The sequence below is a fragment of the Folsomia candida genome, unplaced genomic scaffold (genome assembly GCF_002217175.1).
Source record: "Folsomia candida strain VU population unplaced genomic scaffold, ASM221717v1 Fcan01_Sc017, whole genome shotgun sequence".
Classification (NCBI taxonomy): Eukaryota; Metazoa; Arthropoda; class Collembola; order Entomobryomorpha; family Isotomidae; genus Folsomia; species Folsomia candida.
In genome coordinates, this window is record NW_019091209.1 from 2205450 (window position 1) to 2229105 (window position 23656).

The 23656-nt window shown below is 39.5% G+C and overlaps 2 protein-coding genes and 2 long non-coding RNA genes across 11 annotated transcripts in view; 2 read left to right on the plus strand and 2 right to left on the minus strand.

Moving 5' to 3' along the window:
- The window catches only part of LOC110856957 (proton channel OtopLc), a 37503-nt gene extending 33685 nt beyond the window's left edge, over window positions 1-3818 (minus strand). Inside the window, exons 1-2 of one of the 4 annotated variants that reach the window (XM_035857266.1) lie at window positions 2880-3818; window positions 1040-1355 (exon numbers count right to left, since the gene is read on the minus strand). The gene's annotated coding sequence lies outside the window, so the exon portion shown is untranslated. Of the gene's footprint in view, window positions 1-1039; window positions 1356-2438 lie in introns of all 4 variants that reach the window. The other 3 variants (XM_035857263.1, XM_035857265.1, XM_035857264.1) reach the window with 3 other exon arrangements.
- Window positions 3819-7187: 3369 nt separating this feature from the next.
- Window positions 7188-8791, plus strand: LOC118437931. The gene is made up of 3 exons (XR_004836486.1): window positions 7188-8278; window positions 8347-8498; window positions 8575-8791. It is a non-coding gene; the product is annotated as an uncharacterized LOC118437931 (long non-coding RNA).
- Window positions 8792-9308: 517 nt separating this feature from the next.
- LOC118437885 lies at window positions 9309-10671 on the minus strand. Its single transcript, XR_004836455.1, has 2 exons — window positions 10537-10671; window positions 9309-10443 (listed from the first exon to the last, which is right to left on the minus strand). It is a non-coding gene; the product is annotated as an uncharacterized LOC118437885 (long non-coding RNA).
- LOC110856746 lies at window positions 10614-23313 on the plus strand. Of its 5 annotated transcripts, none has more exons than XM_022105280.2 (18): window positions 10614-10757; window positions 15751-16185; window positions 17569-17704; window positions 17841-18051; window positions 18176-18281; window positions 18356-18586; window positions 18692-18795; window positions 18881-19008; window positions 19080-19185; window positions 19250-19410; window positions 19493-19535; window positions 19628-19742; window positions 19822-19889; window positions 19956-20105; window positions 20208-21980; window positions 22056-22419; window positions 22490-22580; window positions 22654-23312. In XM_022105280.2, the coding sequence occupies exons 2-18, from the start codon at window positions 15927-15929 to the stop codon at window positions 22985-22987; spliced, it is 4380 nt and encodes a 1459-aa protein (XP_021960972.1). In that variant the 5' UTR covers window positions 10614-10757; window positions 15751-15926; the 3' UTR covers window positions 22988-23312. The 5 variants fall into 5 exon arrangements, with proteins under 5 accessions (XP_021960972.1, XP_035713259.1, XP_021960973.1 ...); XM_035857366.1 differs by lacking the exon at window positions 10614-10757 and adding an exon at window positions 11826-11993 and having other exon boundaries at window positions 22654-23313; XM_022105281.2 differs by lacking the exon at window positions 10614-10757 and adding an exon at window positions 14892-15037 and having other exon boundaries at window positions 22654-23313.
- Window positions 23314-23656: the final 343 nt, after the last annotated feature.

Here is a 23656-nt window from a genome sequence, read left to right on the forward strand (position 1 = left end):
GTTTTCTGGGAGAGAGTGCTCATAAATTTTGGTAGCGACAGGAAAATGCACACCCGTCGTTGCCACTGCTTGCAAGTCTAAAACAGTGGCCGCGGAAGGACAGAGGGACAATGTCCCCACGGTTGTTCGATGTCGGCATCATCTGCCCATCTTATATAAACCCGGCCCTCCCAATATTAATGTCTCCACAGCTTCCGCGGCCAATGGTGGCCCAGCCCTGAGAAAATTTGTGGACTATACTTGCTCTTTTTCTTTGTCAGTACCGGTACCGTGTGTGAAGAGCTTTTCTACTTGGGTGAAGCCAACCAATGATGATGATGGCAGAATTGATGGTCATCCGTGAACTTAGGATCGGACAAGGGGAGAAAAATGGCGATATTATGTGAAAAGGTTGCGAAAAAAAAGTCCCGCCGGACAGATAAAGAGTGGAAGGGTTGAAACTGATTGTACGCAATAAGTGTCACGTTTTGTACGTAGTTGAATAGAGCTACAATAATAATAAGCGTGTGTTCACGTGTAGGGGACATTTGTCTGTAGCGGCGGTTAGGTTCCTTAAAAATGGTGGATTTCTTCCGTTTCCTGAACAAGTGTCAGGTTTTTTTTTCTCTGGGAAAAAATGTATGCCAAACTTTCACCTCGCGTGGCGTGGGATGCTATGTATCTTGAGCCATTTGCGGCGGAAGCAGGGGGACATTGCCCCTAGAGATATTCAGCAAAATCGTGTCTTTAAGCCCGCTTTCCTCCGATGCCACAATACTAATGTCCCCCAAATTCCGCCGCCATTGCATGAAGCACATACATAAATACATCCAGAGCTCTCTGACTGTAATTGCAGCCTGGTCGTAATGAATGACCAATCTGCTGATGGAGTTTATGTATTATTACTAATTACCTTAAAAGCATGATAAACACGGTCACTCACTTTGATACGACAAGCGAAAAATTAGCAAAAGTTAAACAACCAAATTGCACACCGAATCTCAAAAGTAAAAGCTCAAACTAATTGGAAAACTATAAAGCTTACATACAAGATACTTACATCGTATGTCCACGATAGATATGTGTGTATGTCGTATATTTGTAGATGCCTGGAGAAACTCTCGTGTGTATAATTTGTGTATAATTTTGTTCAAAAAAGTTCAAAAAAAGTCCACGCACAATAACAAGAACAATGTTTACTACACACAAACACACAGATTACAATGTACAGTTTATTAAAAAGATTTTTTAGCGTTTTTTTAGCCACAAAAACAACAACACACAACACTACACAAGTTCAGTCAGTTAGTTTATTTTTTTTCACAAGAAGATTCCTGCTTCACACACACGGAATATTTTTTTTCCACGAAGAAATTCTAAAAACAAAACAAGAAAAGTTTTTTTACATCAGCATCAAAAGCAATTAGGCAAGTAGTCCAAAAGTTGGAAGGAATAGAAGAATGCCAAACAAACAAGGACATCATTTAGTAAGTCAAATGTGACGAAGGCGTGAGCTGACTCAAATTTCTCATCAAATCCCTTCCTTCCGATTTTGATTTGATGAGACTTTCACCAAATCGTTCATGCCATTTTGCAGCAGCACACAAACAATGCAAACAATGTCAGCCAAATCAGCCAGCTGCAGAGGAGAAGAGGGGGATATTATGGCAACATGACATTTAAAGCTGGAGATTGGATCTTCTTCTCTGCCCTGGTATGCAGTGGCCGCGGATGGAAGGGTGAGGGGACAGAGGGACAATGTCCCCACGGTTGTTCGATGTCCGCATCATCTGCCCATCTTATACAAACTTTTCGCCCCCTACATTCTAAAAGTCCCCACAGCTTCCGCGGCCACTGCTGAGAGATTACACTTTCTGCCTCAAAAGTCAGAAAGGTTCTGTTCCGTGGGCGGATGGATATCGCGATGTAGGGAGAAATGTAAAATAATTTGGATAATCTTGACACAGAATTATTCAAAACTTCAAACTTGATTAATTTTGAAGGAGCAATTACTCTACACGTTGTAAATAAATAAGTGAGTCATAAAAATAAAAATGTTTCAACGACTCATTTATATACGTTCTCGTAATTGGAGTAAAGTACGATTTAATTAATGCAGCAACAATTAAAATATCATCAACTCTACTTGATGGAAAATTAATTGAAAAAAAAGTAGTTGAGATTTTTTTGCTCCGTAATAAATCAGCCATTTTATTTTATGAGCATGACATTTCTCTCTCTCCAATTTCATTTTCATCTCTTCAATTGAACACGCATTATTCCAAGTCAGAAGAGAATCAATCAATGGATGGATGATGATAAATAGAGTGGATTGGATGCATGTCTTGCAGCCAAGAAGCCATAAAATATTTCTTTTTAAGCCGAGAACACAAGATTTTATCACAGCATAAATAAATAGTAAAGCCTTATAAATCGTAAAAAAAGAGAGAGATAACTACCAGCATTTGACGTACAGGTTCAGCTTAAACGGCTCCAGACGAAAGAAGAATTTGAACAAATTATTTCCTCCTTGTTATTTTTTTTTCGGAAAAAAGTTCCCTCGCCCGGTGAGAAGTTGTGCGATAAATTTCCACAAAGTTTATTTTTTTAATTTTGCGTATTTAGCAGAGGCAAAAAAGTAATGTACAATTCACGATAGAAGATTAAGATTATGCACGGTTTGGTCGTCTCGTCTCCTCTTCAAGGAATGTTTATCGTGTCGTGTTATCATAAATTTTGAGAAGCAGGCTGTATTTTTATCGTGAATGAGAAAATACTACAAGAAGATTACAGAATAATTTGATGGAGAGGAGAGGCGAGGAGAAGAAAATGGTTTAAGAGGAAAGGAGATAACGAACAGCGACACTAGTTGATTTAGTTCAATTAAAATTAAGTATTACATGAGTGAGGATGATGAGTTGATGAAGTTGAACTTCTTGGTTTTTTTGTATCCGTGATGTGGTCCGTAAAAGGAATTTGGTATATATCAAAATTAAAAGTTAATATTACGATAAGTACTTATCAGTCCACAGGGTGTATCGATATTCCGAATTTGTACGTTTGTTTTTGCTTGATGAGATGAAAAAAATGGTGTGATTAATTGATTGATTTTATAAGAAAACACTGTAAATATTTCGTTAAAAAAATTGGTGATATTTTTTCTTTTACTATTTCTTAAATGAGAATAGGGTACAATTTGGTTAAAGATACACACTCGAATTTCTTGGACCGCTCGGATTTGCACTCTTTTTTGATATGTTGTTCAACACTTTTGATGAATAATTGAATTTAACTTGGTATGTCACGGTGAAGACAAAAAGTCGTTTTAAAACTTATTCTTCTCTCTCTTTCTCAAAGCTTTTTGTACACAAACAAACGTCAACGACGATGATGATGATGATGTGCCAACAAGTTGACAATTGTTGTCCTTCTTTTCACACTTGTTCCTTGATACGTATGGGAAACATTTTTAGTTTTTCACTTATTCTTGTTCAGTTCATCATCTTCTTCCCAGGAAAGTAACAAACACAAGTGATTATTTTATGCAACAATGAACAACACCACTGCTGACTGTTACTGGCAATACGCGTAAAGAGATGATGATGATATTGTTGTTGTTGTTGTCATGTCCTTGGAATGGATTTTATAAGTAAGTAAGGATTTCAATCGTCTCCTTCGGTAGCAGAATGCTGTCTGTTGCTTCTTCTTTGTTTTTTTGTTTAAAGGGGAAAATGTTGCAAAGAGAGGATGAAGATATGCATGCTTCTAAAACTCGATCTACGGACTAAAAGTCGGCGTAGTGGTCCATCCAGCAGCTCCTGAAATCGGACTGATTGTCATTTTCCCTTCCTCTGCCACTTCATCCAAACCAAACCAACCAACTCTGCTCTACGCTCTTCTACGAGGGTTCAACAGATTCGAAAAGACGAAGCGTTCTCTCCTACACGGTTGGCGTTCGTTCGTAAAGTAAAGTGTGCATTCTCTCCCGTGTGCGTGGTTTGGTTTGGTTTTGGATACCAGACCAGAAAAGCGGAGGAAGTCAAGTTAGTCAGTCAGTTTCGCACTGCCTGGTAACTCACGTTAGGTTCGCAGCGTCGTTTTTACGTAGGCATGTCCCCCAATCCACAACATTATTGCATTTTCTTCCGAATTTTGTTCGAATTTCTGTTCTGTTTCGGAAAGATTACTTATTACTTGTTGGAAAAGGTGGGCAGGATTCTTCTGGTGGTGATGGTGATACGAGGACGCGGATTGCTGGAGGCACTCGTGGGGGAGAGAGCTCTTCTAAACATATGGATGGATGCCACAAAGGATGGATGGATAGCTACAGGGCCCAGATTAAAACTTGCAGGGTGGATTTGAAACAGGATAGGATAGGATAGGAAAAAAGGGTAAAGTTTGTTAGAGAAAAACCATCTCCACCACCACACTCCAGCACAAGTTAAGGCAAGTTTGTATGTATGTCCATGTACACACATATTCTTCGACGGCACGCATGTATGGCGTCGTCGTCGTCGTACTTCTTGTGCAGCGTAATGTTTAGACCAGAGTTCGTCGACTCCTCCGAAATTCGGTGGAGGATTAAGTAAGAAGGAGCGGTGGCGGGCTGCCGTTGCGCATTTTGGAAACGCACCCACACACAGCCAGGCCACGCAATTTGGTTACCATCCGAAAACCGAGGCAGCCAGGAGTACTAACCCCTGCCTGCTTGATGATTACCCTCAATCCGTATCCTAGCTCCGCGATACAATAACAAAAAGGTGAAGAAAATCGGGATGGATCGAAGATTAATAAAACCCCACGACGGCCCACGCCACGCCATGTGTCAAGATTATGGTTGGTGGCTGATTGTTGGCGTGGCGTCGTTATTTAGTTCTAAATACGACTCGTTATGGGTTGGTGGACCCGATGACAATGATGACAAGTTGGTGGTGATGTGTGTCCATCCATTATTATCGATTGTATTATATATATTTTGGTCACAAATATTCGTTGTCGTCTTAATGTGTGCATTTGTACGAGACGACGACACGCAGTATGGGCATGGCTACAGGATGGATGACAAGAGGATGAGGAGAGTGAAAGCGGCTGCGGATTGCATTATGCTTGAGAAGGAACTTTCTTCTTTCTTATTTATCTTTCCGTCTCCCACCCACTCAAGTTTACTTTGCTCTCCGTTTCGTCTCTCTGAGAGGGAGAGAGACATTGATGAACAATGATTGCAGAACATTTATCATAATTTGAATTCATTCTGGTTGCAATTCCTCCTGGGAAATCAGTAAGACTTTGGCTATTTATTTGTAATTATGTGTCTCTCTCTCGGCTATGATAGCCACATATACAGTTCTGTGCAGCAATTGGTCAGTGGCCGCGGAAGGTGTGGGGACATTAACATTGTAGGATAAAGGAAAGTGGGGTTTATTAAGATGGGGAGATGATGCGGACATCGAACAACCCTGGGGATATTGCCCCCTCTCAAGCTTCCGCGGCCACTGGAAACCTAAACTACTTATAAGGTTGGAGAAGTTAAACGAAAATTTGAGCTAAAGAGAAAGTTGTTGGATAGTTTGGTTGGTTGGTTGGTTATACACTTTGGGCAAGTTAAGTCTATGACATTCAGTTGATCGTCGTCGTTTCGTCGTCTCAAATTCCATCCGCGTAGTCCTTTTTGCTTCTTGAGACTTGTGTGCTGTGTTGTAAGTTGATTCAAACTTCAATAAAATTATTGTACTGAGGAAATAATTCGCTTGGGGAGTTTTAAACCTCCCCTCGCCAGGTGGTTAGTTCAATCCGTTAGTTGGTTTAGCAACATGGTGAAAGTCAGGCTCGTTTCAACTTTCACCATCATCGTACCCTCATGGATTGAATGTATGGAAAGGGAACGTATGAATGTATTTGATTTTATGCACCTCGGCGAAATGAAGTAGGTTATTTGAGTGGAATTTGCTTCACTTCGCAAATTGGATAATTCCCATTCTGTGCCTCATTAGGAGTGAAAGTCCTGCGGTGTGGAAGTAACATGCGACTCTAATAACTCTGGTGGATATAGGTATGCATGCATACGACGATGTTAAGCTGAATAGTGGTCGAGTTGGTGATGAAGAGTGGAATATTTTTCGCGTATACATTACTTAAAAGCAGGGGTGGGGAAAATACTGGGTCAAAATGCGTAGTATTTTGAGCTCAGTTCTGCCCAGGATTTAAATTTCCAGGGGTGTTACACCCACAAAAAGGGGAAAATCTACGTGGAGAAGATTACAGTCAGTAGAAAATACAGGATTTGCGGAGAAAGCAAAATATTGAATTTTCACGACTTTCTAAAAATAATATATTTTTACAGCGATAAAATTTAATTTCTCCACAAATCCTGCATCTTCGACTGTCTCCATGTAGGTTTTCGTCCTTTTGTGGGTGTAACACCTCCGGAAATCCCGAACTGAGCTCAAAATGTTCACAAAGTATTTTCCCCACCCCTGTCGAAAAGTATGTCTCATTCGTCACCATGAATTCTCAACTTTTCCTAAAAACAAATCTGCGACATAATTATCCTTCCTTTTTTCTGGAAAATCCTACCAGAATAATAAAGGCAGAAATTGCGATGGAGAAGCAAATTGGATTCTCGCTAGCGAAATCTCATTGAATGACAGACAATCACGTTACGACACGACGTCGACGGCCACCACCACCACCACCATCCTTACTGCTTGCTTGTCATGCTTTCTCCTCGACACGGCGGTGGTGTGTCCCTCGACTGTAGACATTAATTCCTCTCTCTGGAAGAGAGAGTGGAACTATCGGTCGTCTGATCTCAACTTACAAGTAGTTTGGTTAACCAAACCAAACCAAACCACCCACCCAGCATCATTATTTAGCAGGAGTAGTAAGTATTAACTACATAAGTACAAGAAGTTCGAGAGTCGTCGAGTTCGAGGAGCTTCGTTCGTGGTTTGTGGAAAGCTAGCTTGGCAACAGAATGTATTACAACAAAATAAGACGCCCGACGATGACAATTTCTTCCTTCCGATAACTAACTCATTTTAGTTGGATGAGATATATACGCGTCTAGATATGCAGTGGCCGCGGATAGTGTGGGGACATCTGGGGACATTAACATTGTAGGTTAAGGGGAGGGAGGGGTTTACAGATATATCTTTGAGATGGGCAGATGATGCGGTCATCGAATAACCCTGGGGACATTGTCCCTCTGTCCTTCCGCGGCCACTGTACCACACAATTCCTAAACTAAACTTGTCCTCTCTCTTCAGTTGCCGCGGAAGTTTGAGGGGACAATGTCTCCACAGTTGTTCGATGTCCCCATCATCTCCCCATCTTATACGTATAAACCCGTCCTTCCCCCCATCCTACAATGTTACTGTCCCCATGCACACCTTCCGCGGCCACTGTCTCTCTTATCATCCAAGCAGCGGAGACAAAGTGAGCCCACGACTGAGCGAACATTGCCTGTTGTTGTTAATTCAATAAAGTCGCTCCACATTTCCCATTTTCTCCGAGATAATGAACTTACCCGACTAATTGCTGCCAAGCGGGGAGGCATTACGTAAATATATACATTAACACAGAGTCCCCTTATTATTAGCGGGGAAGAAGAATGACGGTTCGTGGACAAAGAAATTATTACTTCCAAAGATATCATTATTGCGCAGTAACAACAAAACCAAAGGAAATCCAACAGGTAGAAAAGAGAGAAAGAGAAAGTCGAGAAAGTGCGAACCACTTTCTCTTAAAGAGCAGAAAAGAAAGCAGCAAAGACAATCCAATCCCTTCTCGTTACGGGGAAAGTGCTTTGCTTTACTTTACTTTAAAAATTAACGGAGGGTTCAAAAATCCTGGTTTGAAAGGGTTCACGGACTTATCTTCTTTTTCTGCTTAGCTTTCCTATCTTTCTTTCTCCCTTCAACCATAAACCAAACCAAATACAACAGTGGCCGCGGAGGAAGCTGTGGGGACATGTGGGGACGTTAACATTATATGATAAGATGGACAGATGATGAGAACATCATGTGGGGACATTAACCCTCTGCCCCTCCCCCCGCTTCCGTGGCCACTGTCGCACCAAGCCAAACCAAGCAAACGATGGGATCATTACGGAAACCACAACAGAACGATATGTGCTGTGCGGGCGTGCCCACGTACGAGATAAAAGTAGTCGCGGACTATTTATTTATACGGGAACTGGCACCCCTCGCATTGGCATCGAATCCGATGAAATCCAATCCATTTCAGGAAACTTTCCCCGAAAAAAAGAGGCGTGATTCATTAAAATTCTGAACGAGTCAGGGTAACTGTCATGACTTCACCTTCTCTCTTTTTAACTTTGTGGCAGCCTCAAAGGATGAATGTACACAGGGCTGCTATTTTCTCCTCTGAGATGGACTGACGCTGGATGGACGTTCAGATAAATTACTTGCTTTGAGTCGCTGACTTTTACAGTGAAATAAGAAGAAATGAGCGGAGAGAAAGAGGAGGAAATGCGAGTGCTTGTCGTATTTTCGTAAAGAGTGAGCCCTTCCTCCTCTCCACATTTTTGGCACGTTTCTTATTATGTTTTACTTATCCATTTACTTATTTTTTTAGGTGGAGAGAGAGAGAGGGAGAGACGTATGTAGGTATTTCACTCCTGGAGGAAGAGATCAGTGGTGGAGATGAAGAGAACGAAAGGAGACTTTTCACTTTCACTTTCACCAAGGTTTTACTTTAAATTTTAAGGTATGCAAGTCAGTCAAGTCAAGAATTGTAAGGAATTTGGAGCTCGAAAATGAACTAATTGTCAAGTTTGATTAGTATATGTGGATATTTAGGCTTTTATAAATTTGTGTTTTCTTCTGAGAAAAATAAAGAAATCGGGTAGAAATACATATGAGAAATAAATTGATTAATTATTGCATAATTAAATTTTTTAATACCTATCCATATTTAAATAATTGCATATTTGTAAGTAACATATTTTGACAGGAGTAAATTATTCTAAAGTTGAAATTGGGTTTTAATTTAAACTTGAATGAAGTAAAGTAATGCAAACGGCAAGAAAGAATCGCTTTAAGTGAAACAAATCCACAATTTATGCTATCGTAATCCGATTATTAGTACGATCATGTGGTTTGAGATCCATCAGAACTTGCTGGTCGAGCTGAGAAAATTCAAGAAGGAAAAGGAACCAAAATTGTATGCTTTTTTCAGAATTATAATATTTTGAACAAACTAGTAAAAATGAGAAATGTAAATAAGCTCAGTTTCCTACTTTTTATGAAAAATTAATACAAATGGTAAGTAAAGTGAATGAAAGAATATTACAAATTGAGACGAGTAAATAAATTTATAATTTTGTTTATTAAATTTTAGTATAAGGTGTATCGCAGAGTATGTGTGAAAAAAATATGTATCACAAAAAGTATCGAAAAATCTGACTACGCAGCAGTCGCACAAAAGAGGTCCCTAAACTTAAAAAAAACCACAGAAAATCGCAGAAAATGTCCGTAAAAAGGGGGGATTTATAATTTGGTTTTTACATTGTAAAAAAATATTTGGAACTAATTTAATTTTGACGTTAGTTCTTTTCCATTTTCTGTGTACAGTTTTTGGAAATGTAGACATTTTTTTACCTTCTAATAACAATGTGTCAAGGTAAAGTTTTTGTTAACTTTGGGGAATTTGAGATTTTTAAACTTGAAGTGTTCTACTAACTCTGACTCTGATGTTGTCACTATCACTGTATTTTGTGCCGTGCAAAGGCTTCCAGTTTATGTAAAGTTCAAGTAAATTTTAGTCATGTCAAAAAACCTTGTAATTTTGCAATGTTCCATAAATCAATTTAATTTAACTTCATAAATTTAGACTATTATTTGTTTCATCCAATTCTGTAGATGAAATGCAATTATTTTTCACTTCATTGTTCCCCTCTTTCCATCAACCCCGTAACACATACCCCCAGGATGAATATATTTGCGTGAAATCTTTTTAAAAAAATTTTTAGGCTCTACAGAAATAAGTTCCCCATCTTTCCTAGCTAATAATTAATTTATGCTGCAACTACAATTTCGCAACAAGCGAAAATCTCATTTTCCTCAAAAATCTCACTTTCTCCTTGACCACACCCCCTCAATGTTTCTGAACGATTTGAGCACATACTTATATACAAGCGAAAATCTCATTTTCCAAAAAAAAATCTCACTTTCTCTTTTTAATCACCCCCTCCCAAGAGGTATTGGAGCAAATTTGTGGGGGTGGCGCGGTAGATTTACCAAGTTCAGTAATTAAAATACATTTCTAACACCTATTTCGCACTTTATTCTAATTGCTAGTCCCAAATAATAAGGAACAAGTACCCTTTCCCCTGGGGTCCAGTAACCGGTGAGGAGAGCGTGGTTGGGATCCATCTATGGCACCTCTGCAAAGTTGACGATTTCCAAACCGGGAGTTAAACCGGTCATGCTCTTCTTTTGCCATCTGCTTTTGCATAAACAATGAAATCACTCATTCGCCAAAAAATATACGAAGGACTTGAATAATTACGTATTTTGAAGGGGTACATTGTGTTACTTTTGGTTGGTGTACAAAATTTTAACCATGTTGACAAAAAAGTTGTGGATTGACACGTTTATTTCACAATCACATCACAGACAAGTTAATGTTTCGATAATTTTCGGTTTGTTTATGATCTTGGCGACAATTGAGAACTAATAATTTGAATTTTAATTGGACACACGTCAAGCTGCTGACTTAAGGAATAAAGGAATCCTCATTTTACGAGAAAGTGAAAGGTAGGTAAATGTGAAATTTTAAAAAAAACATGTATAAGCATAAAGTATATTGAATCATTAACTAGTTACATATAATTAATTAATGTGCAATGTGGCATCAGAGGGGCTACTTAATTAATAGACAAATTGCCACTTATCCCTTTTGTATCATTAAGTAACTTAATTTAAGTTATTAATTAAATGTGCATTTTTTCATTGCTTTGTATAAAACCTTCAATTTTTTATCCTATAACAAGGAAAATAACAATGAGATAATGAAAGATGAATAAGATACATAAGGTTAACACTCAGGTGTTTTGATTAATTTAATCCAACAATTAATTCTTATACAACTTCTAATTCACAACTTTTTGTCCCCCATCGTGAAAAAAACAACCCGTGGACTGGACATCTCAATTTTAAGATAATTAGAAAAAATAATCAGTAAGACAAGTTTGTCCAGTTAAAAAAAGTGATGTATTACATAGATTTCCAAGCTATCACGTTTTCCAGCCTATTTTTCCATTACTTATTCCAAAAAACTAATTTATAGTCATCCATTCCTCGCCCACTTGAAACGAGTTTCTGGCTGGAAGAGTTGATTAATTGTTAATTGATCCCTATAGATTATAGAGTTATATCCCCGATGGACGGGATTCAGATTTGTTTTCGAGCATATGTGTAGCACAATTACTGCTGGTATTTTTATCCATCTTGGTTGGATTCACTTTGCACGGACGGGATTCGTATTTCGTATCAGACCATATAAATGGTAATTTAGTTAATTGAGCAGACAGCATGTTGCCAACCAGTGGCCGCGGAAGAAGCTGTGGGGACATTAACATAGGGGAGGTCCGGGTTTATATAAGATGGGCAGATGATTATGCGGACATCGAACAACCGTGGGGACATTGTCCTCCTCAACCTTCCGCGGTCACTGTTGCCAACATGTTATTGGGCAGGCAGCAGCATCACGGCACATCATCAATTCATAGCAGGTACACATTTAACTTCAGTATGGTCGAGAGATCCGTGATCGCTGCAAATATCGTTAGTGGAGTTTTATTTTATTTGGTTACACAACAAACCTCAGACCACAAAATACTTTAATTCCATCCGTTTTCTTCTTAGTGTTTCCTGCTCAATAAAAGGTGTTTTTTAGTGAAGTAATTAATTCAAAATTTAATACTGGAATGGAATTTTAAGTCCTTAATCTAAATCTTAAGAAGATCAGATAATATCATCATCAACTAACAGGTATTATATATTTATAGTAATTTTCCATACGCCAATGTCACCCATTTATTTACATATCATTAATCTCCTGATCTGAATAATATTTACAATTTGTGGGCTTACTGCATGCTGCGAAAATAATTTGCTATAGTGCGAAAATAAGAAAATCTAGGACAAATTAGTGCAGATATTTAATAGTTTAAGAATCTCAAATAAAAATAAGGAATAATGTGTCTGTGTCGTAAAGGTCATCGATTCGGTTCATGACATTACGATGTGTGCAAAAAACGAGCGAATTTCTATGCGAATATGTACAACATTAGGTTTATTATTCCCAACTATTTAAGAAAGCCTTTAAAGCTATAGAACATGAATGAGTAAACAATCATAGCGTGTAAAATCTTCCTGTAAAAATAGCCCGTCTCATTTTGCGAGACTCATCGGTCTCAATTCTCTCTCTCGGAATAACTTGCGAAAGAATTGCGAGACAGGAGGCAACTTGAGCAAACAAATAGAATAGCATGCAAAGAAGAAGGATCTCTGATTTAATTGTTTATTTCTTCACTCCGAATTAAACAGATTTTGGGAAAGGCTGGCTGATGACAGAAAGATTGAGGGATCGGTTAACAAAAAAAATGCTGATTTTAAATGGAAATGTCTAGCATACACATATGTAACAGTGGCCGCGGAAGCCGTGGGGACATTAACCTTGTAGGAGGGCCGGGTTTATATACGATGGGGAGATGATGCCGACATCAAACAACCCTGGGGACATTGTCCCTCTGTCCCCTCCGCGGCCACTGTATGTTCAAACATAGTTATTCTACACGTGTCTCTTAACTGTTGAGCAACCTTGTGTGTGTACTTTTCGTCTCAAAGTCTCAAAAAAATGTGTATAATGACCGTCTCACAAAAATACAAGGAGGGTGAGGAGCAAAAGTCAGTTGACTCATGAAATAATCTGCATATCATTGTATTGTACCATCATCCAGTTTATGGCAGTATTTGCAAAAATGTTGACATATTTTTTTATCCTCCTCGTATAATACAATTGCAAAATGTTTAAGCCTTTCTCTCTATCCAGCTCAGAGTTATTTGGGTCACGATACATGCAAAATAGTTCTTTTGACGGGGCAAAGTTTACTCGTGGTGGTGGTGATGGCAGAAATTGGTAAAAGTTGCCATGTGGGTCGCTTCTCGGTCGGATACATGCACAGAAAGAAAGAAAGAGCAGAAATATATTTATCTATACGGCGCATTTCAGTTTCGCAACGAATTTATATTTTTTTGCAAATCTTTTTGCAAAGTCGGGAGTCATCATATGTAAATATATTTTGGAGAAGGCCCAGCTTGTTTGCTTGCGTGCCTAATGATGGCCTCCAAGTTTGAGCCGTTGAATGAAATTTGGTGCAAATGTGAGTTGGTAAAAATTATGATAATGTTTTAACTAACTAACTGCACAATTAGGTAGAGTGCAGTTTTATGTACTTTGCAATTGTTGGAGGCGAAGCATAAACACGTTTAGAGACTCAGGTTGCCTAATTAGACGATTAATGGTCTCTAACAATGTGTGCTGGTTATATGTAAACACTTTATTGTTGATTGCCTCCTTTGTTGGTGGTTAAATACTTCCAAGAAATTTGTATTGTTAATTAATTACGTAATTGAGAAAGGGAGCAGAAGATTGAAGGATAATGTGTTTTGCTACGTATTAATTATGCTGAGGAGGAGGAAGATTTGGAATCGTAATGGAATCATCGGATGGAATAAATTCCTATCCTGCTTTACATTCAGGGCAACAAGTAGGCAAAATTTTTGTGAGCTATGGAAAAATAAGAGTATTATACTGTTTGGTAGATAAAGGTTCGTTTGCAGCAGTGGCAGCGGACGCTGTGGGGACAATGGCATGGGAGTGCCGGGTTTATATAAGATGGGGAGATGATGCGGACATTGAGCAACCGCGGGGACATTGTCCTCTGTCCTCACACTCTTCCGCTGCCACTGTTCGTTCGTTAATTACCTACCGCATCCCGCATCCATCAGCACAATACGAACATAGATGAGGACGATAATGACACGAGGAAACACTACAAATCACAAAAGAATTTAAAAAAAATGAAAACACACACCATTTTCCAGTCGAGAGTTGTTCAATAGTGTGTTCAAAGTAGGTAGATAAATAGGTAGAAAAAACGTGGTTGGTTTCAGCAGTGACCGCGGAAGGACAATGTCCCCACGGTTGTTCGATGTCGGCATCATCTCTCCATCTTATATAAACCCGGCCCTCCCCCATCCTACAATGTTAACGTCCCCACAGCACCTTCCGTGGCCACTGTGCTTCAGAGATAGGAAAATGTGCACGTTTAGCACTATTATGTATGCTTGACTTATTTATTTTTTGCATTTGCCATTATGTCATGGATCCTGTTTTCATTTGACGTATGCACAACAAACAACATCAACATCACCGATTGAAATACATACGGACCAGATTGCATGAATATGTATATGCAAATGAGAAACAATTATATAAATGGCTGCTTGCACTCAAACTAAGTAAATATGTACATACATACATGATACGACCACTGTACATGCAGGCATGCATAACTGAATAAGAACCCATGAATCGGATTCGGATGGGTCGGATTGATTCTGTATTAACTTCTTTTTTTTGCGAATGGATGGGCATACATCACAATGCTGTTTGTCTGTTTGTATGCAGAGCCGGCATATTTGATGAAGAAGCTTAATCACAAGCTGATAGATAAATGAACTCTGTAAATACATTGATATGCGCGGCATTGCAACGCTATATGTACAGGATTAAAGAACAACGTACATAAGTACATACATACTTTCAAGTATTTTCCATTTCCAATTGAACTTGGAGGAGGATAAGCAGCTTTAAATTCTTACTTGAGACGATACTCTTGACTTTTTGAGACCAGAACATATAGTGCTAAAGCCATCGTAATAGTGCATAAGTAATAAGTAAAAGTAGGTATAGAGATGGATCACCTCGTCGCCGTCGTCTTCTTCGTGGTCCAGTCTTTGATATAAAGGTATGATCTTCTACAGACGTACGTACATACGCTGTCTCATCTCATCTCATACATATGTATAATACGTAATATATGTCTCGCACCACGACCCATTCACACTTTGCTTTGCTTCCAGAAGTGCAGCAGCAGTGGGGCTATTTTATTATATGCCTAAAGAAAGGAGGAGGAGGAGGTGGTGGTGTGGTATTTAGCAGAACAACGTCTTCAAGATATATGTACGAAGATCGTGTATGGGGCAAATCTTATGTATGTACATAAAGCGTATAAAGTGCTGGTTCGCTTTTATTTGGCACAGATGAAGCGTTGCGGAGTCAGTTTTGCTCTAGGGACAGAGTGGTTAGTTAGTTAGTTGGTGAATATCAATGTAGTGTGGAGTCAAGTATCGATTATTTTCAAGTGTTTAAAGAAAAAACCATTCCAAATTACTGATTTTTAAACAATAAATTCGGGGCATTATTATCTGAATGAGTTTTCCTTGTTTTCCGAAACATGACATAATTTGGATAAGGATAAAAATTGTTAACACGACAGCAGCACTTAAAATTAGTAGACTTTCGACACATGACGGGAGAAATGAGGGAGTTGAGTGACGGGATAAAATGAAAATTACTATAATTATCGCGTAATAAGTTGTCTCAAATTGTCTCAACCCTTTTGGACCTAAGACTCTGAGTAAACATGTGGTGTGATTATTCTTACTTTTTTCTGGACAGGAGGCCAACTCCACTAGTGAACTGAACTGAAGATAAGACCTAAACTGTCCTCCACGCTGAAGAAATTGTCTCATTTGGCCGCCGTTTATGCTCGGCAACTTATTTTACCTCCAACTTTCACCTGCTTTCACACCAGTCTGAATCATCCGTCTCATCGGGACGAGGCAGGAGTGACAATGTCATGCAAACAGTTTGGAAATCGGAAATTTTACCAGATTCCAGACTCCGCATCCTCCCCTGAAATTTGCGGTGGTGGTGGGGATGAGTCATCTTCTACGACAATGAGTAACAACTCAAGTACGGTCAAGAATTCGAAAAAGTATCGCTCGAAAAATGCCCTATTTCGTGGAAGCACACGCGAACTGGTGGAAATGGTGGATCGGAATATAATCGGACGGGAAACCGTGTTCCAAGGACCATTTGGACCACGACGTAGTAAGTTTTCAAAGAAATTTGTATACCTTAATTAATGGCATTAGATAGACAGTTAGCAAGTAATCAAATTATATAATTAAATAAGTCATTCATTTAATTTACGATAAGTTATTTATGATAAGTAAGTTAAATCAGGATACATACACTTCACTCTACTTACGGTCAATCTTCTTCGCTGAATATTATTGGAATGTCGCATGTAAATTGATACGTTGCATAAGTGAGTATACAGTATTTATTTAGTTAGTGTGACTCTAATTTTAGTTAGTCAGCCCAACTCTCATCATGTTGGTTCGTACTTAATTGTAAAGGAGGTTAAATTAAATTTATGTGCTCTCATTATCTCAGCAATTTCGCATATTTTGTTTCACTCAGGCGAGATATTTATGGATGTATATTGGTCGTCGTTGTCGTAAATCTAAATCAAGAAAATGAATCCATAAGTGTATTTACTTATCTTTTAATTGTGAAAAGGAGTGAGTGATCAATAACAAGATTTACGAGCAAGGGGTGAATGTCATGCCAGTCAACGTGACATCATTTCATTTTGTGTGAGAACAGAATTGAGACGGAATTCGTACATAATAATGACGATGGACACATAATAATAAGTTTGTGTGTAGCACTTCCTTCGGGTAGTTTGTAAATATGGCTTCCTGCACAAAGAATTCAAAATATGACTTGTAACCGGAATCCGATGTAGATTACGTACGACACATCGTAAATAATTATTAGTCCAAGTACTTTGAGAACAATGGACCATTTTGCTGTCTCCTGTTTTCTTCCAATTACGCAAGCAGAGAAATTTTAGTGTGTACGTGCAATTGCGTATTAGAATCTCATGACATGACAAAGCTGAGGTCAGGTTTCATTCATTTCATTAATAATAATATCCGTCCGTTTGTTTTGTTTGGTTGAACTTGGTTGGTTGGTGGACAGAGATCTTCTCCAGTTACTCCAGAGTCCATTAGGCCACCAATAATTAAGTAGCGAGCGGATTCAATCCATTTCTTGGCGTGAGAATGAAAAATATGAGATGCGTGATTGATTTCGAGTAGTCTCACTCATGACTTTGGAATGTGTCCAATTCATATTCAAGAAGAAGCAGGATGTAAGGTTTCTCATGTGTCAGTCTGTAATGAAATCTGAAATTATCAGAAGAGACGCCAAGACTGGAACTATAATATCATGACATGATTTGATAACCACGTATCTGCGTAGTAATTTTTGTATTGATTGAAAAATACGATGAATATTTGAATAATGAGGCTTTATTTCTGGCCATGGTGGTGTTGTTGTTGTTTTTGTTTGGGTTCTCGTACATATGTCGCCCTTGAGACTTGGGAGTTTTATTATGAAATATCTGTATTGTATAATCCGCAGGCGTATATTTGGACCACACCGCATCCGGACAGCCACTCAGATGCATAGAGGACTTTGTTCGAGATGTTGTGCTTCCGTATTATGGAAATACGCACACCACCAGCACCATCACTTCGTCCCAGACGACCATGTTCAGGTGGGTGGAGAAGGAAGATTATCTTGTTTTTCATGAATCACGATTTCATTTCGGGAATCACACAAAATTCCGGAAGACTGAAATGCAACCGTTTTTTTCTTTTAATCTGTAATTGCTCTAATCTTCTGTTTATTAGGCAAGAAGCCAAAGACATTGTGCGAAATTCTGTGGGAGCTTCGGAGCACGACGTAGTTATCTTTTGCGGATTCGGGTGTACCGGAGCCGTCCATAAATTGGTGCAAGCTGTCATGGGGGAAAATAACAAGAAGAGACCACCACCGGTCGTGTTTGTGGGTCCGTTTGAGCATCACAGCAGTTTTATTCCGTGGAAGGATGCGGGTGCAAAGGTTGGTTATTTACTTGATTGTAATGGAATGAATGAATGGGTGCACGAACTTTACAGTTTTGGCAGGAAAACGAAAATTGCTGACGTGTCTTAATCAGAGTGATAATCAATTTCTGTTTGAGCAGGTCGTGTGCATTCCGGAGAGCACGAATGGAATCCTGGATGTTGACGTGCTTGAAGAGAAACTTCAAGAAGCGGTTGCGGAAAAGCTGGAAGGACGACTTTTGATCGGTATGAGATTAAATTCTGAAGTGAATTGTCTGGTGTCTTAAAAAAGGGAAATGCTAAATTTTTACAAATGTTAGGAAACTTTTCTGTGGCGTCCAATATTACCGGCTGTCTCACGGACGATGTTGCAGTTACCGTGCTAATGCATAAGTATGGAGGTTTGGCATTTTGGGACTACTCCGCAGCCGCCCCACACGTCAAGATTGCTATGAATCCTGTCGTCCTGGATCATAATAAGGAAGGCATGGGAAAGAAAGATGCCATTTTCTTTTCTGGGCATAAATTTATTGGAGGACCGCAGACACCGGGTAATTTCGGTTCTTATTCTGAAAATTGAGTTACTGTTGAGCTTGAGTTTTCCGGTTACTTGTTTAAACATGGGAAATAATTATTTTTTCTAAATTATGAATTAGGCGTCTTGGTGGCAAAAAAGAGCATTTTCGACAGTTCCCTTCCCAACGGGGGTGGTGGAGGGAGTGTCTTTTTTGTGACGCAGGATTCTCATCGATACTTACAGGTTCGGATATACATAATACACATATGCATTATTCGACGACTTGATGAAAACTGTGTGAAATTGGTATCATTATTTATGTTTACAGAATACTGAATATCGTGAAGAAGGTGGGACTCCAGCCATCGTTGAGTCAATCCGACTCGGTCTTGTCTTCCGTTTAAAGGATACGATTGGATCTCACAGTATTATTTATCGAGAAGCTGTCTTTACAAAGTATGGATTTTTATAGGAACAAGATTTTTAGACATCTCGCTAATCGCTTAATTTTGTTTTTGATTGTGTAGAAAAATCCTATCGGAGTGGGCCAAGTTTGAAGAGATTAAAATTCTAGGGAGCAAGACTGAACCTCGGCTGGGAATAATTTCCTTCCTCATTGAACATTTGGCCAGCGTAAGTATTTGTTTGTATTGTTATGCTCTATAAGTAGCTCGATTACTGATTTTTGTACCTATAGGGCTACTATTTGCACCACAACTTCGTGGTAGCATTGTTGAACGACTTGTTTGGAATCCAATCAAGAGGCGGATGTGCTTGTGCAGGACCGTATGGACAATCTCTTTTAGGCATTGATTCTACTTTGGCCCGAAAGTATGAAGACCTCCTTCTTGAAGACAGGTAACAATTTGCAAACGTTGCTTACAAACTATTCAACCACAATTGTGCATGTTAATAATTGTTGTTTCCTTTAATTTTTTAGCCGCCTTGATCGGGTGCATCTTCGTAGAGATCTTTACATGGAGGTATAAGTTTATAGTTTATTTAATAATTGAACACGGTTTTATCCTGAACAAATTGGATGGGTCTAAATTCTAATGTCGTTGACCTTTTATAGGGATCAAACTATGAAGTATTTCGACCTGGTTTTGTCCGCGTTTCTGTCCCATTCCATGCATCCACTCAAGACGTAGAATACCTGATTGAAGCCGTCCAACTTATTGCGCGACATGGTAAGTGTAAACATCCGCATGTTGTGTATTCTCAAGAAGAAAAATAACCTACTTAAAAAGAATTGTTTCTTAATTGCAGGATATAAACTTTTGCCATTGTATAATTGCAACCCGGAAACCGGGGAGTTTCACCATCATGCAAATCATGTAAGGATTCATCATCGGTCGGCAGTTGTCAATTCAAGTTATCAATTTTTGTTAATTTCTTTCTAGATTTTCCATCATCGCAAATGGTTGAGTTGGGGAACTTTTGATGCTGAAGGGATTCGTTACAAGGAGCGGACAAGGAACAATAGTGAGGACTATCCTAATTTCAAGGATTGTTTGCAGCAAGCCAAAACACTTTTTGACAATGCGTACGATGTATGTAGAACATAATAATAATTGATTACCTAAAGGATGTTTTGTCCTTATTACTATTCATGTCGTGTTGATAATATGCATTGTTCTATTGTATTTGCATAGTTGTGCAAACGGAGAAAGCTGGCCGACCAATCACTCCTCTACAACGAAACTAGTGCGGCGAACCTCCGGTGGTTCATACTGCCGTCGGAGGCTATGCCTATCGTGGATCCTTCGGGGGGAGGAGGAGGAACCAGTAACACACTAAAATCCCCGAAACCATTCACCCCAAAAGTTTACAAGGAGCGAGAAACGCGAGAAACTAACTACTTGGAGGGCTCAGTCCCCTCTCAAATAATGCAGTCGTCGTGGTACGATGAACAAATTAATCTCAACTCTTTGCCCCACGCGACCATCGACCTGGATTCTGCCGAGCTGGGGGACGGCACGACCAGCGTGAACAACCACTACCTGCCTAGCTCTGTAGATTATGAAGATTCCGAAGAGAACGAGCTACTCGTGTCTGCCGCTTATTTGGGAACGACAGTAACCGGTCCTTCAATCTGCTTTGCGATGGGGGAGTCCAAAACGGTGTACGAAAGCGATGTGAAGATAAGAAGGACAGCAACAAATCGTGCCGCAGCTCCCGAGATGGAAAGTCACGCGACACAGACACCTTCTTCAAGCTTGTGTGCAACACTGACTCAAACTGCGGAAGATGCGAATTGCTCGATACCACAAAGCCAGCAAATGATTTCCAGCATACCGATCAATGGTCAAGTGGTGGCAGGATCTGAGATTAATAACTATTACAACACGACACCGAATACGGCTCCACTTTCATACAACTCAATCGGACAACCGGACCCAACCGTGTTCTCATTTCCACACAATAATCAGGGGACAATCACCACATCGCCCTTAATGATTAACAACAACCATTTAATGTATGGCGACGGGATTAACAATTACCACGTGAATTCAAACACGAGCTATTCTCCAATTCCTCCAACGAGCATGACGCCCTTGCCGTATGACGCCCCCCAACAACAATTCGTGAATATGAATGGGAACGTCGTTGATTCAACAATTTATCACCAATCTCCAATCGTAGTGGGAAGTCCGATACCCCCTTCGAGTCTCCCCGTTCCCTGCAATAGCCCTTGTTTCCAGAATTTCCAATCTCAGCACAGCTTAGACAGTCAGTACAACTCGGCGCCGGAATGTTTCAGTAATAATAACATCTCAAGTCCAGCCATGTCCGCGAGTCCCATTCCATACCAGACGTGCACGGATTCACTCGGTGTCTACACTCCAGTAATGAGCCCGCAGCAAAACTACGGAAGTAATAATGGCACCCCACTATTTTCCCCGACTGTGGGGTCCATCATACCAATGAAACCACTTTCCGCAACCCCACCCTCCTCCGAGCCTTCCGTGAGTGAGCAGATCGTGCAAAATGCGATGCGCCGAGTTACAGATCAAATTGCTAGTGAATTGAAGTCGGAAATTCGTGGCCTCGTGTCGCAAGTGGAACAAGGAATCGAGAACGGGCTCAGAGAACGAGCAAACAGCTTTACGTTCAAGGATAGAAAAATCGAAAGTTTGAAACGACGAACGAGAACGTTGAGTGGTCAATCAATCAGTAATGCGCTGGACAAACAGCATGACCTGGAAGTGAAGAAGAAAGTTGACGTGGAGGAGAAAGTCGTCAACTCGGATTCCGGAGTGGAGGAAGAAGGAAAGTCTGATAAGAAGTCGTCAAGTAGCTGTGTAACTTGCAACCCGACTGCTCATGCAGCTTCAGAAGAGAAAATGGTCAAATCCATGGTGGAAGGGTCAAAATCATCTAAATGGCATTGTCCTCCGAAAAACGTTTTCAAGCCGGCTTTGGAGGTAAAATTATGATATAAATTACTAGCTAAACAATCGTCAATTAACTAATATTAATTGTATTCTTGTTTAAAATAGGCGTTCCGAGAATACTCCATGATCAAGAATGGCGACAAAGTACTAGTTTGCCTCAGCGGTGGGAAGGACTCGCTGTCACTGCTCCACTGCATGCGCCAAGCTCAGTACGTTCTGGCCAAGGAGGGCATCAAGTTCTCCTTCGGAGCTATCACCGTTGACCCCAAGCATCCCGGCTTCAACCCCAGACCACTCATTCCGTACTTGAAGTTGCTCGACGTTCCCTACTTTTACGAGGAGCAGGCCATCATGGACGCCGCCATGGATAAGGGCACCGTCTCTTCCATTTGTAGCTATTGCAGCCGAATGAAAAGAGGACGAATCTATGCCACGGCGCGTGCGAATGGGTACAATGTGCTGGCATTTGGTACGTATAAACAATCATTTTAAACAAGCAATTAAATTGAGTAATTATTTGTAACTTTCATTGTGTGCAGGTCAACACTTGGACGACCTGGCGGAAAGTTTTATGATGTCAGTATTCCACAATGGCCTCCTTCGAACAATGAAAGCCTCTTACACCAACAAGTAAATATTTACATACATAAATTAATATGCGTACGTCTAGAATATAATATAATAAAATCTAAATTATTCGCAGGGACGGAGACCTTCGAATCATCCGACCCTTCGTCTACGTTCGTGAAAAGAGCTTAAGAGAATTTGCTGAATCTCGTGGATTACCAATCATCCCGGAAAATTGTCCCGCATGTTTCGAAGCACCGACAGAGCGACACCGAATCAAACAACTTCTTGCCCATCAGGAGATTTTATTCCCGAAATTATTCCTCAGCCTCCGGACCGCGATTAAACCCCTCATGGCCATAAATCGGACTGGGGTGGAGTCAAAAGCGAAATCTACCAGTTATTTGGACAATGCTGAAAGTGGAAATGATGAGGATGTGTTTGGTCCATGTGGAACCGATGGAAATTGAGGGGAAGCTTTAAACAAACAATTTGTATGCTAATTGATACCAATATTTTGACGATTTGACTCTGTCGCTTATATAAATTATGAAAAATCCTATTATTTTTACTATATTAAACTTGATGAGATATGTACGATCTTAAAAAAATATGACGTGGATGCTATCAAACCAACCAACAAAGTCCACGACTATAAAAATAGTTCTAAGTAAATACGATGCGAAATCCGGCTTTATAATTATTATTAGAATGACTTACACACACATTTACATACATTGTTACCTATTTATGTATTGAACATAACTGATCAATAAATAATTATTGTTGTTGAAACCTTATCGTCACCATTATTGGCACTAAAAAAATACTAAAATATGAGAATCCGAGTTATCGAACGACATGATTGTTTTAATGCAGATATATTTATTCCAAATTTTCAATATCATCTTCAGCGAAAATTTTAGAAATCGAAAAAACAAAATAGATGTCACTAAAAAATGCATCACAAATTATTTTTGTTATTCAAAAACGATATCGTTTCTTAAAATTATTAATCTAAAAAAACATATTGCATGGAAAAATTGAGAATAATCTGACCCTGCCCCGAACCGTTTCTTCTTTGTCACTCCTTTATTCTCACATTGCATCGCTAAACTGACGACAAGAGGAGCATTATT